This window comes from Nyctereutes procyonoides, unplaced genomic scaffold (assembly GCF_905146905.1).
Source record: "Nyctereutes procyonoides isolate TBG_1078 unplaced genomic scaffold, NYPRO_anot_genome, whole genome shotgun sequence".
Taxonomy (NCBI): domain Eukaryota; kingdom Metazoa; phylum Chordata; class Mammalia; order Carnivora; family Canidae; genus Nyctereutes; species Nyctereutes procyonoides.
The window spans coordinates 13609566-13632051 of record NW_026575130.1 but is presented as its reverse complement, the minus strand read 5'-3'; the positions used below and the strand labels follow the sequence as shown (position 1 = coordinate 13632051).

Genomic DNA, 22486 nt, shown 5'->3' with positions numbered 1-22486 from the left:
CTCCTCTAACTTGGGCTTCAGGTGGTTGGTGGTGTGGAGAATGGGAGGAAGGAAAAAGAGACATGAACAGAGAAATTTGTGCTCGTGATACTTGGAAGGGGTTGCACCTATATTCATAATTATGTCCTACAGAGGGTGGCAGAGAATGTTCTTATGAAAATTTCTAATCACAGTACAAGAATAGATTGATTGACCACCATGCTCTTAGATTCCAGGAGTGTGAAACATTTTCCACAGTTGTAACATGAGTTGTCATCTTCCTTAGCACAAGTAAGTGTTCCCTCTGCTGGAACACACCTCCAGCTGTATGCAGACCATTTCCACCTTGCTGGATTCTCCTAAAAGTGAATTCATCTTCACTCCAAATTGCTGGATTTGCTCACAGGCTTCATGTTTCTTGTCACTAGCATCTTAATTTTCTCAGTAATTGAGTCTTTAAATAAAACTTTTAATTTCCTCTCTCTGTCTTCATATCTAATCAGTCACCAAATTCTGATGATTATTTTAAGTTTTTCACATTGATCTCTTTCTACTTCACCTCTACCTTCTCTAACTTTGACTTCTTGCTTATGTATCTCTAAAGTAAAATAAAAACCTTTCCTGCTGCTCTGAGAGCATTGTTGTGAGTGTAAAGTAAAATAATGTAGAGATTGTGTGTTATAAATATTATGGAATTGGAAAATTTTTTCATCATAGATTCTGAGCTAGTTGCAGACTCAATTGTTTCCTTGCCTCACCATCTAGTGCACTGCTGCAGTGCATATAAAGACATGTAAATTTTATATGAATACATATTATATAAGTAATGGACACAGAACTACTGCGTATAAATGACATGACCTTGAACTATAAGCATAAGTTGATACTCTAAGTATTAATATTTCCTGTGATTTTCCTTCCTGTTTTCTGCCCCATGAAACACTTGCCTAAACATACATCAAAGCACATACTTCTTCTTTCCCCCAACTAGATAGGGGTCAGGGTAGGAGATGGAAGTGGAGGGATGGCTGAGATCACAGAGAAGAAATGGAGGGACTGAAGTGCTACAAATTAAAAGAAGGATAGATTTTATTTTTGAATGGAGGGGACTCGATGCTTAACTGACCTTAAGTGTGGGTCTTTCTATCCATCTATCTGCATGATACATCACTTTCAGACAACAATATAATTATGAGTAACTTTGATTGCTTGAGTGGGGTCAGAGAATCGAGGGAGAACTTTGGTATGTAAGCAGAATCAACTGCAGAGAATCCATTAGAAAATTTTCAGTGAGCTTGGACCACTAATATCTCTGACCTGAAATATATCCTCCTTTAAGGTGAAATAAAATCACTTGTGCACAATGCCTGGTATATACTAGATGTTGAATAAAGATTTTATGAATCTTAGTCACAGATATTTATAGTTGGAATAGAACTTACAGGTGATATATCTCAATCTTCTTATTTTTTACAAATAAGACAATGAATCCAGAGAAAAGTGATGATTTAAATAAGAGAATGATGAAATATAGCAGGTCTAGCACTCAGTCATCCTGAGTCCCAGTTTTCCCTCCACTATATTAGAAAATGTTTCATTTCTTCTGTTTTGTATCATGCGTATCACTCTCCTTGGTTTTCTCTCCCTCCTCACTCCCTCTCTTCTTCTCTCTTCATCTCCCTCTCTGGCATACAGAAAATGTGCTTATTTGACTTTACATATCTAGATTTCCTCCAAATATAATAGTTGTATTTATACCTGTCTAATGATAGTTGGCAATGGTAATATCATTATTGAGAAATTGTTTTAGTTGTTGCAAAACAATATCAGCATTCTTTAGGGTGTTATATTAACTAAGGGGAACTTGGGGGGGGTTGTTTTTTTTCAGTATATATCAAAAGGAGCTTTAGAATATTAACAATTGATCTAAGCCAAATATAGAAAAAAATACTATATATTGAGCTGATTTGCAACTTCTAATGATTAGCAACACATTTTTAGTGTACATTTTTGCATATCTGAAATAGATGCCTCTTCAATTTGGTGACTGCATGCAGTCTTAGTTTACTGATGGATTGTTTTCTAAGAATTAATTTTTAAGTTGACTGTTGGTACTGTGAAATAATTATTCCTTAAAAACCATGTTATGTATTTTGGTTAGTTTAATCTTCAAAAGCCTTTTAACTCAGAGTATGTCAATAAATAATACTTAATATAATTAAATTGTACTGCCAGTAATTAAACAAATTGAAATAAGTGAAGAATTACTTTATCTTATTTACTCCCCCCGCCTTGAGCAAAGTATGGAAATGATCAGTATAATAGAGAAATTAAGAACACATCCTCTAGGGGTGCCTGGGTGGCTCAGTCAGTTATGTATCTGACTCTTGATTTCTGCTCAGGTCATGATCTCAGGGTCTTGAGATCAAGCCCTGCATCAGGCTCCACACTCAGCAGGAAGTCTGCATGAGATTCACTCTCCCCTCTTCCCCTATCCTCCTCCCCCCATTCTCACTTGTGCTCACTCGCTCTCTCTCAAATAAATCTGAAAGAAAAAGAACATGTTTTGTAGAATCAGATTTGCTGGGTTCAAATCTTGACTTTATCATTCAGGAGACTAGGCAATTCCTTAACCCAACTATTAGCTGCTTCTTCATCTGTAATATTCCTCATGTGGGTGTCTGAATTCAGTTGGCTAATCTATTTAAAGCACCTGAACAAGTGTCTGGTACATAACAAGCACAATGAATGCTTGTTGATTTTATAAAGCTATCATAAACATTATTCTTTTTTTTTATAATTACATTATTTTTTATTAGTGATCATAATTAGGTTTATTTTTGTCTCATGAATAGACGAAAATAAGTGCAGACCGGAATTGCATATTTATGAGCATTAGGTACCAGATACTATAATACATACATTATCTTGATTAGCTCTCATCAAAAAGTTTCAAGAAAAGACATAGTATTTTGCTATTTCATAAATGAGAAATGGAGGGTGAGAGATTAAGGGTCAGAGAATGAGTAGCAGACAATACAGGAATTAAGGCAGCCTATCTGACTTCACAGTTCATGTTTTGTTTTGTTTTGTTTTTCCCCATTAACAATGCACAAATATGTTACATGTGTTTATGTTAGGCATGATTTCAGAAATGCAAGGAAGTCATGATGGCCCTTTTCTTACAAAGAAATCTTTACTTATGGCTTAAGAAACTTGTAGCAAAAATAAGTATATATGTGACACAATGTAGTTGAAATACACATGACACATAATAAGAATCAAGAATAGAGAAATGATATTTCAAATACCAGAATTCAATGAGCAAAATGTTAAGAGAATCTTAATTTTTATAAGAACCTAATGGTAGAATTGCTAATTCTACTAATTTTCTTCAATTCTTCTATAGTATCATAGTAAATGAGAATAAACACTGGTTGAAAGAACTAGTTGGTTTATTGTTCTAATATAAAAATATGATAGTCAGTACCCAGACGTGGTGATTTAAATTTCAATTTGTATTAATAAAATAAAATAAAATAAAATAAATAGAATAGAATAAAATAAAATTTTTGCTTCTTGTTATAGTAGCTGTACTTGGTGTCCATTCACTTGGGTACATGTGGCTAATGACACATTGGACAGATATAGAACATTTCCACCACTGCAGAAACGTCTGTTGGACAGCATTATTCTAGAGTATGTCAGAATGCATAACAGAATTGCCAGGAGGAGAATTTTAATGTGCATTGTCTAGGGATTTATCCCTATTGTCTAGGGATTTAATGTAAAAGAATTGAATGTAATGGAAGGAATGGTCATCTTGCATTCCTTCTGAATAGGCTGCCAACTGTCTTACCAACTCTCTAAGTTTGGGCAACTTTCACCTTCCTGGATCTTCAGTTTCCTGATTTGTTAAATGGAAGAAAACACCTTCCACCAGGTCTACTTCCCCAGGGGAATTATGAAGGTCAGTACAGAAATATATAAGAATGCACCTTGTATAATACAAATAATACTCAGACATAGAGTATCATTCTGAAACATGGTTCTTTGGACTAAGTAGTTTTCTAAAAGAACACAGTCCTAAAAACTTCTGTCTAGGATTCAAGTCCAAGTTCTACCACTTATTAATTTTATAAGTTTGGGACTCAGTTTCATTTTTTCTGTAAAGCAAGAAAAATTCACACAGATATTGTGAGAATTAATATATATGTGGAAGGAAGTCAATGTAGGTAGGTGGGAGGATGGATGACATAAGTGAAGGGAATTAAGAGCACAAACAGAATTGTCAGTCAATATTATGTTTTAAAAGATAAATAGCCAATTTTATACCTCTTTACTTCACTACCACAGTATGCTTTCTGATCTCTACAGTACTGGCATCTATATTTACAATGAAGTACCTAAAGGTACCATTTACTAAGAACAGTTCTATGTGCTAGGCATTTTTTGGAGTTTTCAATATTTATTGCCCATACTGTCTGTTTTATTACTATAGCTTTGTAATATAGTTTGAAATCAGGAAGTTAATACCTCCAGCTATATTTTTCTTCCTAAAGATTGCTTTGACTATTTGCATTTTTTTTGGTGGTTCCTACACATTTTAGGATTGTTTGTTCTATTTATGTTAAAAAATGTTATTGAAATTTTGAAAGGAATTGCATTGAATCTGTAGATTGCTTTGGGTAGTATGGACATTTTGACATTAATTTTTCCAATCCACGAGCATGGAGTATCTTTCTAATTATTTGTGTTGTCTTCACTTTCTTTTATCAGTGTCTTATAGTCAGTGTACAGGTCTTTCACTTCCTTGGTTAAATTTATTCCTAGGTATTTTCTTATTTTTTGATACAATTGTAAATGGGATTGTTTTGTTTATTGTTTATTTCTCTTTTCTGACAGTTTTTTTTATCAGTGTATAGAAATGCAACAGATTCCTGTGTGTTGATTTTATAGCACTTGTTATAGATTTCATATGCTAAACTTAACTTTCCCATGAGAAATCTATGATTTCTGAACCTGGCCCCAATATTCTCTGCACTTGTGATTGCAGAATAAGAACTATTAATGGGTAATCCATAGAGAAATATTTTCAAGTGATTTCCAAGCACTCAGGGGCTGCAGACATTTCCTTCAAAAGTGCTATCATTTTGGGGATCCCTAGGTGGCTTGGCGGTTTGGCACCTGCCTTTGGCCCAGGGCGTGATCCTGGAGTCCCGGGATTGAGTCCCGCATCGGGCTCCCTGCGTGGAGCCTGCTTCTCCCTCTGCCTCTCTCTCTCTCTCTCTCTCTCTCTATGTTTATCATGAATAAATAAATAAATAAGTAAATCTTTAAAAAAAAAGTGCTATCATTTCAAAAGGAGTAAACATTTCCTCTTCTTGAGTGCTACTGGCATGCCAGAAAGAAATACAAGTATTTCATCGCTTCTCGGCCTTTTGGCTAAGATCAAGTGCAGTTAGAAGTATATCAAGGTAATATTATTCCTATCTATCATAAATTTCAGGTACTCTTGATTTTGTTTTGATCTTCATTCTTTTCCTTGAAGACATCGAGGTTTTTAAAGATCCAATCATATAAATTTTCATCTTATCCCAATGGATTAAAATATGTATATAATTTCCAAAATAAAAAAAGAAAAGCAGATATGTTCAAATGATGCTCATTGATTTTTTTTTTCTTTGAGTATTTGGGATCTTTTTTATTTTTATACACATGACAAGATTTTACACCAAGAATAGTCAGTTAAATAGTACAAATTTACATTCATGAGGAATGTTAAAAAAAAATTCAACTAGGGCAGCCCGAGTGGCTCAGCGGTTTAGCACCGCCTTCAGCCCAGGGCATGATCCTGGGGACCTGGGATCGAGTCTCACGTCGGGTTCCCTGCATGGAGCCTGCTTCTCCCTCTGCCTGTGTCTCTGCCTCTTTCTCTCTCTCTTTCTCTCATGAATAAATAAAATCTTAAAAAAAAAATTCAACTAAAAAACCACTTCTTTTTGTGACCCACAATCCCAACATTTTACAGTGTGGGGGAGAAAGGGGCTGGGGGGAGCTTCCAAAACAAGTCTCTCCCAAAAGAAATGACTTAAATTTCACATTCCCTCTCCACACAGGATCCAAATGGTGAGAGTATAATTTGTAATTCATCTTTTTAAGCTGTAGATTTCTTTACTGCTCCAGGGGCTGGGGAAGGGCCTGTGCTCAGTGCCACTGTAGAAGGGCAGAGGGGTGTGTCTGTGCACTCTTGGCAATGGGCCTGTCCTTGCGCAGCTCTTCAGAGGTCTGGGCTTGTGTGACTGAGAGTCAGTGTGTATGCATGTGTGGGCATGTTCAAGTGAGACTGTGTGTCATCCTGTACTAACGCACCTGTAGGGAGCTGTGTGCAGGCTACGGGGCACCTGGCGATGATTTTGAGTCCTTTGCCCACAAGAAGATCTTGTTCAGAGGCCTGTGTTTGTTTTCCCATACACGCAAGTCCGACTCAGCACAGCAGGAGTAAGGGTATGTCTGAGGACATGACTTGCAGCTGTTTGCTTGTGCATAGATGTGGGTGCCTGAGTCACTGGCTGAGTTCTCATCCTTCCTTGTCACCTTCCTTCCTCCATGATACCATCCTGTTCATCCTCACCCAGCTGTTCTGCAGCACCACTACAACTCCCTTTCCCAATACTTTGTGGTGAAAAAGGAATTAAATTCTCATTTGCATTTAAAAATCTGTCTGCTCTCCGTCTGGGGAGGGGGCAAGACCATGGCTTTGGGGTTCAGCAGCACTATTTCCCACAAGCCACCCCAATAATCCTCCTAACCCTGCCTTAATGAATCCAACCTCTGATTCAGACTTCCTGGGAGTCCCTCCTGGGGCCTGGGACCACCCCCAAGGCAAATATAAGAAAGGCTCTCTGCACCATCCCCACCCACCCCATCAGCTGACTGCTGGTGTCTCCCTGCCTCTAGACTCACCTACCTTACTTCCTTCCCCTTTCTGGGATAAGAACAAGTTCCAGCAAACAAATGACACGTGGGTGCTTTGTTGGGAGACACTGAAGGAAGGAACAGGGAAGGTGAAGATGAGCAAGAGAGGCCAGGCCCTGGGCCTCAGCACATAGTGGGTGGGGATCAGCCATCCTCCCTCCCACCTTTGTCCTTTATCTTTAAGGAATAAACCAAGCTTCACTTAAATTAAAACAAAAACAAAAACAAAAACAAAAAAAAACCCACAAACTGTTCTAAAAATAATGAAAAATAGTTGATAAATTATCATGAACTTCTACATTAAAGTGCTCACCATGTTTATTTTTCTTTATGGAGGAGATATTTTGCAATACAGAAAAAAATTTAAAAAGATATTTTATAGTTCTTTTTTTTTAAATTTTTTTATTTGTTTATGATAGTCACACAGAGAGAGAGAGAGAAAGAGGCAGAGACATAGGCAGAGGGAGAAGCAGGCTCCATGCACCGGGAACCGGACGTGGGATTTGATCCCGAGTCTCCAGGATCGCGCCCTGGGCCAAAGGCAGGCGCTAAACCGCTGCACCACCCAGGGATCCCTATTTTATAGTTCTTGATTTTCATTTCCCTAGGAAATTTACTACTAAAATACTGGTTTTATACCTGGATGATAGTATATACATTTTAAAGGAAGTAATACATGAGAAGGTATATGTGTTTCTTAAAATATAGAGATAATTTTAAAGGGGTATATGGTTTTATGATTAATAATATGAATAATATTATTATGGAAATTATTGGGGAAGATGCACAGAAATAAGTGGAAATGTGTCATGGAGGCATACAAATGAGGGAGGGATACAGAGATAGGAAAATGACTCTGAATTATATGCTCGCTTGTACATTTACATAATGTATCAATATTTAAAGTCTATATCATATAGATAACATCAAGTTTTTTTTATTGCAACAAAATGAAGTCCATAAAGATAAAACAATTGGTCATGGGAAAAAGTCAGACACAAAACTTCTAGTTTATTCACAAAGCCAACACTTCAGTAGATTCTCAATTAATCTAAATGTTTGCCACCGCTGACATTGCACAATGAGCTCTCTTTTAGAAAAATATGCACATATTGTGTTACTTTATTTGCTATATAGCTCAGTAGGTAAAGGAAGACAATTGCTAGGAAAAAAAATAGATTAATAGAATAAAATGTGATGTAAATTTTAAAACACAAGAGAGGGAAATGTGCTATTAAATTATTGACTCACCTTGTTATAATGGATATTTTCTAAGAATGAGAGGCTTATAGGCTAAATCTGAAAAATTGAAAGTTACACTTTTTCCCCATGTAGTTGAGCTATTGTTGTTACTTTGGTTAAATGTACTCACAGGAAATTTTCCATTTATATTTTTTGTAAATTAATGCATAGAAATAAACAAGCAACTCTAGGCCACGTGGAAATGGATTTTATCCTTAATGTAGTTTATCTCAACTATAAGTCTTGATAAAATTTATAGCTGTCTTGAATACAAAGCATTGATTTATTAAAAGGAGTAAAATGAGAGTCAGATATAAATAACTAGACCTGAGTTCTGCATTTAGTTTTAGGTTCTCCATATTGAAAAAGGTAGAAAATGGCTCAAGAAGAGGGAAGTTATTATCAGGAATTAGGCATCTGCTACGTAAAAGTCATGATGCTGGACATAGAACCACAGATTTTTAATTCCAAAAGGTCATTTTCCAAACCTGCAGTCTTCAGTACACAGGGCCTATGAAAGTTAAAGAGATATGTTTAAGATCATACTTTGATAGGGCAGTAACTAGAATAGAGATCATTGATGGGGCAGCTGGGTGGCTCAGTTGGTTAAAAAGAACCTGATTCTTGATTTAAGCTCAGGTCATGATCTCAGGGTCATGAGATCAAACCCCAGGTCAGGCTCTGCATTCAGAGTCTGCTAGAGAATCTCTCTCTCCCCTTGCTCTCTCTCTCTCTCTCTCTTTCTCCAAATAAATAAATACAAAAATAAATTTAGAGAAAAAGAGAATAGAGATAATTGACATCCAAGACCCTGCTCTTTCTGGTCAGCCACGGGATCAAGACCATACATCATGCACATGGCCCTATAGTTTTGTCTTTCTTAGTTCTTAATTCAGTCATCTAATATTCTGTCTCTATCTGTAGACTTATTTTTATCATCGTCAAAGAGTGGATATTCCTGTTATTGATCAAGTTTGAATGAGCTAGTACTGAGGACAGAGCTCTGACATGCCACCTTAAAGCCTCTGTTTAGACTTATATCCTCTTCATTAGCACACATGGAACATCCAAATTCAATAAATATTAGTGCAATTTGCAACAAGGCCATTTTTCTTTACCTGATTTGTAAGAATATTACAAGACAGCATTTTTTTCTGATATCAGAAAACTTAGTGGTCTTTCCATAATAGGAACTTTTAATAAATAACCTTTGATGAATGAATTGAAGTTTATATATTTCCTATCATTGTTTTCATTTCTATCTAGTCACTATTTTTCCTATTGATGCATTCAATAGTTACAATTATTTGATGTACTAAGCTATGTTTTATGTCCAACTCATATATCTATTAATAGGTATAGTTTATTTTCTTTCCATCTTGAAAATCACTGGTCTTCTGGAATTTATGTTCTACATGGTTCTCCAAAATTCCAGCAGACTCACACATATTTTGGGATATATCTTGTCATTGTCAAGAATTTAATATCATTTATAAAAGAAGGTCACTACTTTTTTTTCACCCACATTGCCAAGAAAGTAGTAAATTTATAAGAATCCTAAGTGGGAGAGATGGATAGTAACTCTTCCAAATTCTTTCCAAAATGAATGAGTTCAAACTGTAGCTCTGTAGATTTAGTTGCAGATAAAATCCTAACTTAAATAAGCATTACAATGGCTTATGAGGCAGTAACTTTAGTTTTCTTAATTCTAGATACAAAGAAATGGAACAATATTGACAAGAATGAAAAAAAAAGTCAAAGAACATATTTTATTTCTTTTACCAAAATATCCTAAATATGAGATGCTAACACTCCATACTCATTTTCTCCTTATACTGCATTTGATTTTAATCCAGAAGAGTAGTAAGCAAGGGATACATGATTAATGTTTTGATCATATCTGTCATTCTAGAATAAATTTTTAAAACTGCAAATGTATTTTAAATTAGTTTGTAAGTTGACCACTAGATATTTAAAAATCTGACTTTTTACAATGCCAACATAAGGAGATAGTTTCAAATTTTGTTGTATAATTGTTATGCCTACAAGTAGATTCCTTTCATACACAGCATTCCAGACACAGGTAGTCAAAATCTGTGACTATATATACCAGTAAGTAGAATAAAGTAGACCAGGTTTTTCTTCTAGACACTAAATTATTCTCACATTGGTGTGCAAGTGTTAGTATAGCAAGCTTTGCAGACAGGATAATGTTTAAAAAGCATTCTCTTAAAAATCTGTAAAAGTATATACATTTTTAGTATTTTATTTACTTATTCATGAGAGATATATATATAGAGAGGCAGAGACATATGCATAGGGAGAAACAGGTTCCCCACGGGGAGCCTGATGTGGGACTAAAATTATGATTAATGAGAGCCAAAGCTCTGGGGATTGTGTGATATTAATTGAAACTTTATATTTTGACACTCTTTGAAGATAGTTGTATTTAAGTGCCTGGATTCTAAGTTAACCACTTTATTATATTAAAGGTACATTATTATTTTAGTATGTATATTTAAATAGACTTGTATTGAAAGCCAATGGGTATGTGACATAGAATATTTTAAAATCTAGAACATTTACCATAAATTAAGGATACCTGATTGTGCTATTAAGTACACAAAGTTGTAAAATACATTTATATAAGAATTTATTAATGTGATTGCTAACCTTTTTTTGGAATCCTAGTTCTATACATGTGACTCAAATGTTGGACAATCCTACCTACTACCTCATAGAGTTTAGTGAGATGCTTCAAGCCCTTGATTTTTAATACTGATTTTCAGTTTCAACACTCCAATTTTAATGATGAGGAAATATTTCTGGAGGTATTAACTTATTTTTCAAGACTATATTTAGTGGTTGTTTTTGTTTGTTTTTGTTATTGTTGTTGTTTTACCTGGTGCTGGCTAGAACTACTGGTAGTATTTTCAAACTAATATATATATATATATATATATATATATATATATATATATACACTTAGGCAGGTCATATGTAAAGATTGAGTAGAGAAGTTAATCCTTAATTATCTGAAAGTTTCATATTAGTTTAATTTTTAGGTTTCTAAATTCATTATAACATAGACATTGTAATTTATTTTACTCGCTGTTCTTCAGAGAATTTAACCTACAATGCTTTAAATGAAAACAATTACTGCATATTGTGGGAAAAAGAGAGATGGAAGCAAGGCTTCTCAATGGTTTCAAAGACCTCAGTGTTTGCCTAAATTTCTTAAGCTTTCATTTAACTTGTTCATGTATTTAGGCAGCTCCACTACTCTTTTATTACTAGGAGGCTGGCTCAGAGTGCTTTTTCCCCATAGTGGAGTTGTTTTTCCCCATAGTCATGATGAATTTGTACTGTCATAACTGATACCCTCTCATTTAATCTCTGAAGTTCAATCTGTATTATCAAAGATAATTCTCTAGAAGATAGCAAGCATATAATTAAAGTGCTCATGCAGGGTAGGATTTACATCTTTGACTTAATTTGTCATACTAAAATATATAAAAATACGATTACTAAATAAATAATTGAATTCCAGACCATATAAGACATTATTTTAATTTTAGATACAAATAAAGAAATTAAGAGAAAACCTAGCTCTATTTTGAAATTTAACTTTTTAGACAAAATGAGTGTTACTCCTGAGATACTGATAATCATTCCAATACATGTCTGAGAAAGAAATCCAAGGGCAAGGTGATTTATTATGAGAAGTCAATGGCATGGATGTCGTTTTGGCTTATTTTAGCCCAGAACACAATATGACAGAAATAAGGACTGGAACTTTTAAGTGTCTTACCTTTCTGAAATGTTCTAGAAGAGTGACTCTCTCAGTTTGAATTGTTATTTATACTTGAGATTTGCCTTGTCAAAAATAAAACAGGAATACTCACTTCATGTCTTGCTAGACAATAGTATATGAATATGAGAAAAAGAGAACTTCATTAACAATTACTTGGCTTATTTTAAGTTCTTTAGGAGCTAGCAAGGAAAAAATGTTAAAAAAAAAAAAAAAGATGCCTAACCCAAAAGAAAGAAGTAAAAGATGGGAAACTAAGTGGGTAGTACAGAAACAGACATTATTCTGAAATACCTATCAGTTATTTAATGTGATGACACCTAAAATATAGCTATAAAAATATTACCCCCAAAAGCATCCTGCAATATGAGCAAGATGTTGGAAAATGAGGACTGACACTACAAAGTATAAAGAGAAATGTTAATTTAAGATGTGTTATTGGCATTCTGCTAGTTTTAGGCGATTTTTTTTGTTTGTTTTTGGTGCTAAAGGCATAGTTCGATTGTTTGTGCACTTCATTCTTAAGGTAAGTTTCTTTGAAAGAGAAATAAATCCAGTTATCCATATTATAAGCTGAAATGACTAAATTAGTGTGTAAAAGTTCATGCTTACTTTTTGTTTTCAAATACTAGAGACTATGACAAAATGTGGACTGAACTGAAGTCTTATCTTCCATTATTTATCAATAACAGAGGAAAAACATAACAGTACTAAAATGGAATCAATTTGCTACATTAGATTTTATAACATGATTGATCTTTGTTAAGTGAGTGTTTGTAGGTAAGTGGTATTTAAATTGTTGAGTGTTTTTTAAGGGAAGTGTCCATGTAGTAGGTAGTAGTTCTACATAGATAAATGAATCATAAATGGAATAAATAATAATTGGCATAGCCAGTATGACTTTTATCTCTGGGAAAACCTCTCTGATTTGAACTGGAGAGTGAAGATGGAATAGATAACTCTAGGATTCTTTTTAACTCCACAAATTTTTTTTTTAAAAATCTCACTTACTGAGTCACATGATGATAGAAAAAAATCCTAATGAAAAAGTAGTTCTAGTAAAATGTCAATATAATAATTTTAGAGGCTTTTTGTTTAATGTAAATTGTTAAAAAATAAGCTTTTCCTTGCCACCCAATAAGTCATAGAAGAGTATTAGTGCAGCTCTTATCTCTTAATCCGACACATATGATGACTGGGTAGAAACCAGATGGGGGTGGGGAATGCATGGGTGGCTCAGCGGCTGAGCGTCTGCCTTTGGCTCAGGGCGTGATCCTGGAGTCCCGGGATCGAGTTCCACATTGGGCTCCCTGCATGGAGCCTGCTTCTCCCTTTGTCTATGTCTCTGCCTCTCTCTCTGTGTCTCTCATGGATAAATAAATAAAATCTAAAAAAAAAAAAAAAAAAAAGAAAGAAACCAGATGGGGATGGGGGAGGAGGCGAGGTGTGGGTGGAAGGAGAGAGATAGGTAGATGGATATTAGGAAATTATAACACAGGCTAGGAGAGATTCTGGGATAAAAGAAGCTGTTGGAAGATTAGAGGACATCAGAGGCATTCTGTTCAATAAAGGACAAAGATAGCTACAGACAGAAGTATAATCACTGGGACTTAAAGTGAAATTTCAGAAGTTTCAGGTGGACTAATTGAGAGTATTCTGCAAAACCTAATAAAAGTCTGGTTTTAAGAAAGTGAATATTCCAGACTAATATTGTACATAGACAATGCTTATAGAAGACAGAAAGAAACTAAAATATTGATAGAAAGAAAGAAAACAACACAAAAATAGGAGTAAAGCATTAAATCATATTAAAATGCCATAGTTAAGTTTTTGCCCTCTCTGATGGGCCACTTGCACAAATGTTATGTAAAATTATATGGAACAGTACCTTTCTTTTAGCCTTTAGCTGCTCATGATACTTGTCACAGGTATCTCCTGGGATCTCTCCTCCCCAAAGAGTAATTCCAACAATGGTGTATGTGACGCCCATGATGAGCAATGGGAAGCAGTATACCAGTATAATGACAATAATATGGTAACTGCAAGAAATAATAAAAAAAAACACATGCCAAAGAGCATATTGAGATGCAATATGTGAACTTTGAAATCATCTCCTTTTAAATAATAATTGACAATTCCAAAGATTATTTCCACATTTTCTCTAAGTCATCATGTCACAAATCCATCAAGATATGGTGTTATTGTCTGCTACAGTCATGGCTACCAGTTGATTTTTGTCAATCTTTGATTCATATACAAAAACTATAGCTGCCATGCATTGCTAATTTAAACTATCCATACTCTCCTTGCCTGGAGGTTCAAGATGAATGCCATTTCTCTGCTTGGAGATTACTGAATTAACCTAATTAAATTTATTATCAGAGAGAAAGATGTCAAACAGAATAAATGAATCAAATTACAGATATTTTTTCACACATAAAATTATTCTATGTATCCCTGCAACACCAGCCATATTTGAAATAAATTGTGTTTTTATCCAGATAAAAAATGTAATAGCTATTCTAAGGCACTTTGGATCTCTAAGCTATATGACTGTAATTTTAAAAATCAGGTAAGGACATTACACACATTTTTTTTCAATGTCATGACACATTCAGTTGCATTGTTGATTTGGTAAATAACATCCAGATGTTTAGTCACACCAGTGTCAGGATTAACAAACTAAATTCTAGGACTTCATAGCTTTCAGTCAAAATTATAAGGATGCAGTTGGGGAGGAATAGGAAGGCAACTGATAATACAACCATGCAATTAGAATTTGTATAAAGTTTTGTGTAGCTTCTACTGTCTAAGGAAGGCTTTAAAGTAATTAAAGAATTTGGTACACTAGGCTTCTCAATATCTGTTTCTTTGTAAAGGGAATCTTTTACCTCCTAGCCTTCCCATTTCCTGGTAGCTTATTAGGTATTGAATTACAGTAATGGGAAGCAATTCTGTCAACAAGTAATTTCATTTTGTTACCATGATTACTTTTGTTTTCTTATACAGTTAAGATTTATTAATATCAGATAGAATAACAGCACTCAGTGTAATGACCACTGCCTGCTTTTCCTTCGATAAATACTCCCTAATATTTTTCTTTAAAAATCTGGACTCTGGGCAATCAGAGAAAGAAAAATACCATGTGATTCCACTCCTATGTGGAATTTAAGAAACAAAACAAATGGGCGAAAGAAAAAAGAGAGAAACAAATTAAGAAACAGACTGTTAGCTACAGGGAACAAACTGATACTTCCCAGAGGGGAGGTGGGGGGGGAGGGGTGAAATAGGTGATGGGGATTAAGGAGGGCACTTATGATGAGCACCAGGTGGTATATAGAAGTGTTGAATCACATATTGTACACCTGAAACTAATATTACACTGCATGTTAACCAACTGGAATTAAAATAAAAACTTAAATTTAAAAAATCTGGACATTGGGTATAGACCAGTTTGTTAAAACAGCTGCTTTAAAAGGTAACCATTATATTTGTATCATTTGTTATTGTGAAAGGGAAAAGTAGGACACTACATAAGATTTTATTGGATTAAGATTTAAATAATTGCAGTAAAAAATGCAAACGGGTGCTCAGGTGGCTCAGTCAGTTAAGCTGCTGACTCTTGGGGAGACTGAGTGATGGCACTGAGGGGGGCACTTGGCGGGATGAGCACTGGGTGTTAGGCTATATGTTGGCAAATTGAATTCCAATAAAAAATTTTTTTTAAAAAAAGCTGCTGACTCTTGGCTTTGGCTCAAGTCATGATCTCAGGGTCTTGGGATCGATCCCCATGTTGGGTTCTGCGGTCAGCGTGATGTCTGCTTGGGATACTCTCTTTCTTTCTCTCTCTCTCTCTCTCTCTGTCTCCCTCTCCATCTCCCTCTGCCACTCCCCCTGCTCTCTCTCCCCCTCTCTCTGTCCTAAACAAATATAAATATTTTAAAAAATTCAAACAGTTGCTCTACTGACTGAGCCAGCCAGGTGCCCCATGCCTTATGCTATTTTAATGTGTCTCTTTCCCCAAGTAATGTGTGAACCCTTCACAGAAATGTTTATCTTATTTGCTTAATTGTTGCTCCCAATCTGTAGTCCCTCAACTGTTCATTAAATTGAATTAACAGCCATAATAGAGAATTAACTTACGTGAAATGTTGTTTGGGACCTTCTGGCCATTGCACATAGCAAAGGGTACGGCCTGGCATGACTTTAATTTTGGAGTAAAGACACTGAGGGAAGGCAAGAAGGAATGCTAGAATCCAAATACTTCCAATGATGATCTTGGTTGCTGTGGCAGACAGTCTGGGCTTCAAGGGATCAATAATGGCCATATACCTATATAAAAACAAACAAAACCATTTTGTTGTCTCTCTTGCTAGCAAAGTGAAAGATGGAGTTTCAAGGGAGTTATCTCTCTGGTAAGCAAGTTAATGAGGATTTTGCTCATAGAGGCAGCATAGAATGATAATCATGGCAGAGTCTTAGGAATCAGGCAGACTGAGGTTCAAATCATCTTTTGTCACTTATTTAATATTTTTAAACCTCAACTTCATTATTTTAAAAATAGAAACAAGAACATCCGCCTTGTAGGGGGAAAGTCAAGATCAATAGAAATAATGTAAGTGAAAGGTATCGATTATTTGGTGCTGTGCCTGGCACATTATTAGAATTCATAAATGTCTGCTGAATGGAATTGGAAAAGTGTGTAGTCAGTGTTTAAAAATGAGTTCTACACCTCAAAACTACCATTTTTCTTCTATATGTTTAACCGTTCAGAAGAAAATTCTAGAGAACTAATATGGCTATGATTGACAAAGATGAGGAGCCCCCTGTAAAGTATATCATCAACTTCACTTAAAACCTTCAAGAGACTAGTTCAGGACTCAAATAATAATGAATAAGTCAAGCTTGACTGATGCTATGTCTTGCTGTTACCTCTAAATTGAAGTCATGGTTTATCATGAAAATATTCATAGTGTCTATGTAACTATGTATAACATAATAGTTATAGGAAAATATATTTGAGACTCTGAAAAACACATATATGATTTTTTGAGTGCAACTTTTTGGGAAATTGGAAACTCTCTGAATATGCTAACAAAAGTCAAGTTTATTCACTTGGTAAAATAGTGAATCAATTTACAGTTTTAAATTGAATAACATACTTAATTACCAAACTCTGGCTAATAGAGCAGAAAATTAATTACAAATTATACATAAAATCAATTGTATTTCTGCATTTCTATCAATAAAACATTAAATATTTTACTGTTGACCATTTTGTGTTTCTCAAATGTATTTTGATTTATGCAAAATTTCAAAGGCAACAATTTAATCAAAGAATGAGTGTTACTCAAACACAAAACATTTTAATCTTAAGAATAAATATTTCAAGGTAAGGATAATTTATTAATTTGCTTATTGCTCTTTGCTTTATGAATATTAGACAGAATTGGACCTTTAATAGATATATTGGAACTTATCTATATACCACTAATAATATTAACTTTAGTTGAGATTTACTTAAAGGAAACATCCTCATTATTATGTATGACAGCTAATAGATAAAAGTGAATGTTAGGTATGAAAAAAATCATAAAAACAGTACCATAGTTTCAGAAAATAAAGTGAACCACACAATGAAAATAAAATGCATATATTTGAAACTGAAAATTGTTTAAAATGTACCTCTTGTGCTTATGTTGGCGAGAACTAGCAGCATGTACTGATTGCTAACAATGAGCAGGCAATTTATTATATACATTATATATATTTAATATCCAGAACAATATAATCAACCGAATAATATTATCTCTATTTGTTTTTTTTTGTTATTATCTCTATTTGATAGAAAACTGAAGCTTAAAGACATTAAGTAAATTGTTCAAAATGACCTCAGATGGTAAAAGCTAGAATTCTAAACCAGTCCTGCCAGTCTTCAAAGTCCATATATTTACAGACTATGGCTTTGAATATGACTGTTCATGTAAGGAATTGTGAAAGAGAAAGAAAAATATATATGGTAGATGCCATCCAAAGAACCACATTATGCCTCAGAATCCAAAAGTGTTCATGTTCAATATTAAAGACAAAAGTCAAGCACAGAAAGGCAATAATTGTAGTTGGGCACTTCTGTTTACACTGCTGCTGATTATGATTCACCACAGCATTTCTCTCATTATATTGACTTGTTGCTTAATGGGCATTTCTAGAGCCAAGCACAACACTTCTCAATAAATTTTGTTGTACTGAACTGAATATTCTTCAACTCTAACATAATTTTTTGCTTGCCTCAGAAGTGTATGAATGCAATATCGATGTTTAAACAGTTTATTTTTTGAAACTAAAAAAGAGAATTTGAGTGACATGAGCAGAGTTAGAGTCCTACACAGTTACTCTAGCACATATAATTCAAAATAAGGTGCAAGTTGCTTATTGATTTTTTTGGTAAATTACTCTATATTACAGAAATTATTTCCTGACAGGTATTGTTTCATATGAATTATATGAAAACAAACAGTTTATGTTCTCATTAACTAACACTTTAGTGAAAATAGAAATTTAGGAACTTCAATTTGACATTTTTGTCATTTCTGGTCTGATCCATTATTCATTCAACCAAACATTTGTTGAATACCTACTGTGATATTCCAGACACTATAGTGATACAACACTGAGGAGAAATGACCTTCACAGAGCTCATAGTCTAGACTAACCAAATAATGTAAAATAAACATAAAATTACAAATATGACAAGTGTTACAAAGGCAAGAAATATATAGACATGTGAATGCATTTACTGAGAAAAACATATTTGGAATGTGACTCAGTCTTCCCTAAGAAAATTCTGAGATGAAATTTGGAAAGGTGACTATGCAAGGCAGCAGAAGAAAAGGAATTACCAGGAAGATTTCTGGAAGAACAAAAGATATGTGAAAAAATCCTGTGTTAATGGGTTTTTATTGGTTGAGTTGTGTCTCTCTAAAAAAGATACGTTGTGTCTTTTTTAAAGAGACACAGAATGTGTCTTAGTTGGAAATCAACTTTTTATAAAGGCAGCTGAGTCAAAATGAGGTTATTAGGGTGGGTCCTAATCCAATATGACTGATTTAAAGGAGAAATTTGGGAACAGAGGGAAACATGGAGAAGGCTATATGAAGATAGAGAATTGAATGATGCACCTAAAAGCCAAGCAATGCCAAAGACTACCTACAAACCACAAAAAGCTAGGAGGAGGCAAGGATGGATTTCCTTACAGGTTTCTGAGGGAGCGTGGCCCCTGCCAAACCCTGATTTCAGACTTCTAGCTTCCAGACTGTTAAGACAGTGAGGTTCTGTTGTTTTTAAGTCACTCAGGTTGTGGTACTTTGTTACAACAGCCCCAGGAAACCAAAGCAATGGGTAAGGATGGGGGAAGCATTGGGCACTTGAGTAAACACTACTGTAATAGGAACATGGAAAGTGAAAGGGGAAGTGGTTTAAGATGGAGTTGCAGAGCAGATTGTTTTTTTGTCCTATGGCAAGTAATCAAGATGATTAGTCAGAGGAGAATAATCAGATTTTAGTACAGAAAAGGAACTGAAGGAGGGAAAAAATGGAAGCAGGGGAAGAAGTAACCTGGCTATTGTTTTGGTTTGGATAAGAAGATTGCTGCCTGGAGTAGGGTGTTACTGGAAGGTTGGATTCTGTTAACGGTTTGAGGAAAATAAGAAATGCTGAAACACTGTATAAAGGGAGAGCCAGTTGGCCTAAGAAGTAGGTAGAGTTCCAGGCACTGCTGACAAGACCAATTTGAAATTGGTAATTAGGGATTCATTGTGGCATCAACATTTCCTATTCTGTGACTGTCTCCATAATAATTTGCCCAAAAGTAGGCATGAAAAAAACCCTGGATCTTTAAGGCTCATCCATATGAATATCCTTGGGACCCTGAGAAGAAATGATCCAATCTGAGATACAGTATCATTCAAATGATTGTCAGTACTTTATTTCTCCTTTAAAGAAATGTATTTAAAGAAATGTATACCTTTGATGTGATCAAAGGTTAGCTGTTCCCAGGCTGGGCTTCTCACTACCATTCTTTTCTCACTAAACAGATTCGTAAATACATTAGTTTCCTTGGTATGGTCATTTTGTATGTAATAGCTAAGACTGGATTCTTCACTCTTCCAATTAGCATAATCACCTAAACAAGTTTAAAATCACTTTTTCATTATCTATTAGTCTGAAATTCTCAGAAGCATCCATTGAAAGCTCATATTTTTAATGCCATCTTTTATCAATTTCCCTTTTCATTCTACTATAAGATTCACATTCCTTTACCACTTATATGTTTCTGATATAATTTAAGGGTCTTTTCTGGTCCTTTGATGTCTAAAATAGAATATTTTGACATAATTTTTTCAATAAGTAAGCCTTTTCCATTTTGCAATTGTTCTTGCTATCTGGCATAATTCTTCCTTTTGTGAACATTTTTATTAAGCTCTGTTTCTGGATCTTTATGAGCCTCTTTGCATTTTAAAGCTTTAGTATGAATACAGAGTAAACTCTGCAGATGAGTACTTGATTATATTAACAATGCAAAAAATATTTCCCTGAAAAGACATGGATTTTGCTGTTTTCCAATTTGCTTCTGGCCACGGTAGACAATGTTTTAGTCTCTAAAGCCCAAATATAATATGCTGTCTGGCTATTGTCTGTGTAAAATAATTAGTTATAACAGCTGTTCATGACCCATAAAATTTCAACTTCAGGCCTTTGGTGCTAAGGCATTTTCTGCTTTGAAAAATCACTAGAGAGAAATATAATCTTTTATGAAATTGCATTTTGTAGACAAATTTTATTTTGTGCTTTTTCATAAGTGTTTTAAAGAAGCAAGAGTGAGCCAATTAATTTATTATAAATATTGTCTTAGTGAATTTTGAAGGGAACAAGTATTTATTAAAACAAACATATATACATATATTCAAATATATGTACACATATAATAGGAACTTCAAAATATTATCAAGCAAGAAACAAATCACTTGTTTACTCAAGTTTTTGTTTTGTATGAGTAAAATTTATAAACAGGCATTTGAGGGAGACTGTATTTAAAAAATAAAGTTTCTGAATAGAAAAAGTACTTGACTTTCAATGTATACACATCCAATTTAAATTTGACAACTAGGTTTGTCTATTCATTTATTAATCTAGTATCAACTATTTGTTTTCAATTATTTCTTGAATGCTTTTTTCCAAGATTGTATTACATTTTCTGGCCATATTGGTAAGTGAAATAGATATAGTTCCTACTCTTGTGGAGTTAAGAGTCTTACATAGAAGAAATACATTATTCAAATAGTCACAAAATACTTCAGAAATTACCTAAATGTTGCTTGGGAAACATTGACTCAAAGATATTTAGTTAAACTTTCCTTGGAGCTTTATTGTAATGGCCTGCACACGTTCAGCATCCTCCCCCATGATTTCTAAGTGATATCCAATCTGACCTACTTGGTACCCTCTGCTTCTGTTCTTGAAACCATGTCAAAAACATTTATCTCACCCATTGTGAACCTGGAGTGAAATTGTACTGTCATATGATTTCCACAACAAATCCAATTATATAAAGAATTTCAGATTTCAAAATTTTAGGAGTTTAGGGGAGGAGAGAATATACCACTAGTCTTCATCCTATGATTCTAAACCTGACTTTTCTTCTTTGTTATACTCACTTTATATTATGCAATTAAAAAAAAAACTCTACATGTACCATGGGTGACCCTGTCATTTACAATGCTTTGAGAAGTTTAGCCCAGTTCCCTGTACTGTCAATAGACTAGTCAGTCTAGTTTAATCCTTTGGGAAGTCTGCAAAATAAAATTGTCTCCATTGTGTACACCAGGATGCTATAAAGACATGTACTAGTAATTATAAAGCATACAACAGGTAATTTGACCTAGGTTGAAATGATGGTAGAGATATATTAGTAGTCATGGCTTTCCTGAGGAAGCAACATCAATTTAGAATGATAAATAGGAGTTAATTAGAATGAAGGTGGGATTGGAAGAGAAAGCAGAATAACAAGTCCTGAGGTTGGAGAAACCATGAGGTATCTGAGGAAATAAAAAAGCCAGCTTCGCTATAGCACATAGGAGGGGAAAGCAGAGGTGTCCAATGAAGCTGGAGATGGAGGTATTTATTACTCATGACTTCAAGGATATTATATATTCAATATATATTTAGATTTTCTTTTTTGACAATAAAAGCAATAATTGCCAACACCTCTACCAGACACTCTTCTAAGAGCTTTATATGTAAATCATTTAATCTTTAAATTCTATTTATAGTAATTATAAAATGAGTTATAACAAAAAGCTACCTCATTAAGTATGACATAAAACAATTTCTTGTCAAAATTTCAAATATGAATTTAGAAGTGGTTTTCTTTTTTTTTTTTTTAAAGATTTTATTTATTTATTCATGAGAGACACAGAG

The 22486-nt window shown here is 34.3% G+C and overlaps 1 protein-coding gene and 1 pseudogene across 1 annotated transcript in view; one reads left to right on the top strand and one right to left on the bottom strand.

Moving 5' to 3' along the window:
• TACR3 (tachykinin receptor 3) overlaps positions 1-22486 on the bottom strand; it is a 74121-nt gene that overhangs the window by 29187 nt on the left and 22448 nt on the right. The window contains exons 2-3 of the mRNA XM_055342511.1: positions 16154-16342; positions 13899-14049 (exon numbers count right to left, since the gene is read on the bottom strand). Of these exons, the coding sequence (XP_055198486.1) occupies positions 13899-14049; positions 16154-16342 (340 nt within the window). The remainder of the gene's footprint in view (positions 1-13898; positions 14050-16153; positions 16343-22486) is intronic.
• Positions 5405-5545, top strand: LOC129521267 (U2 spliceosomal RNA; annotated as a pseudogene).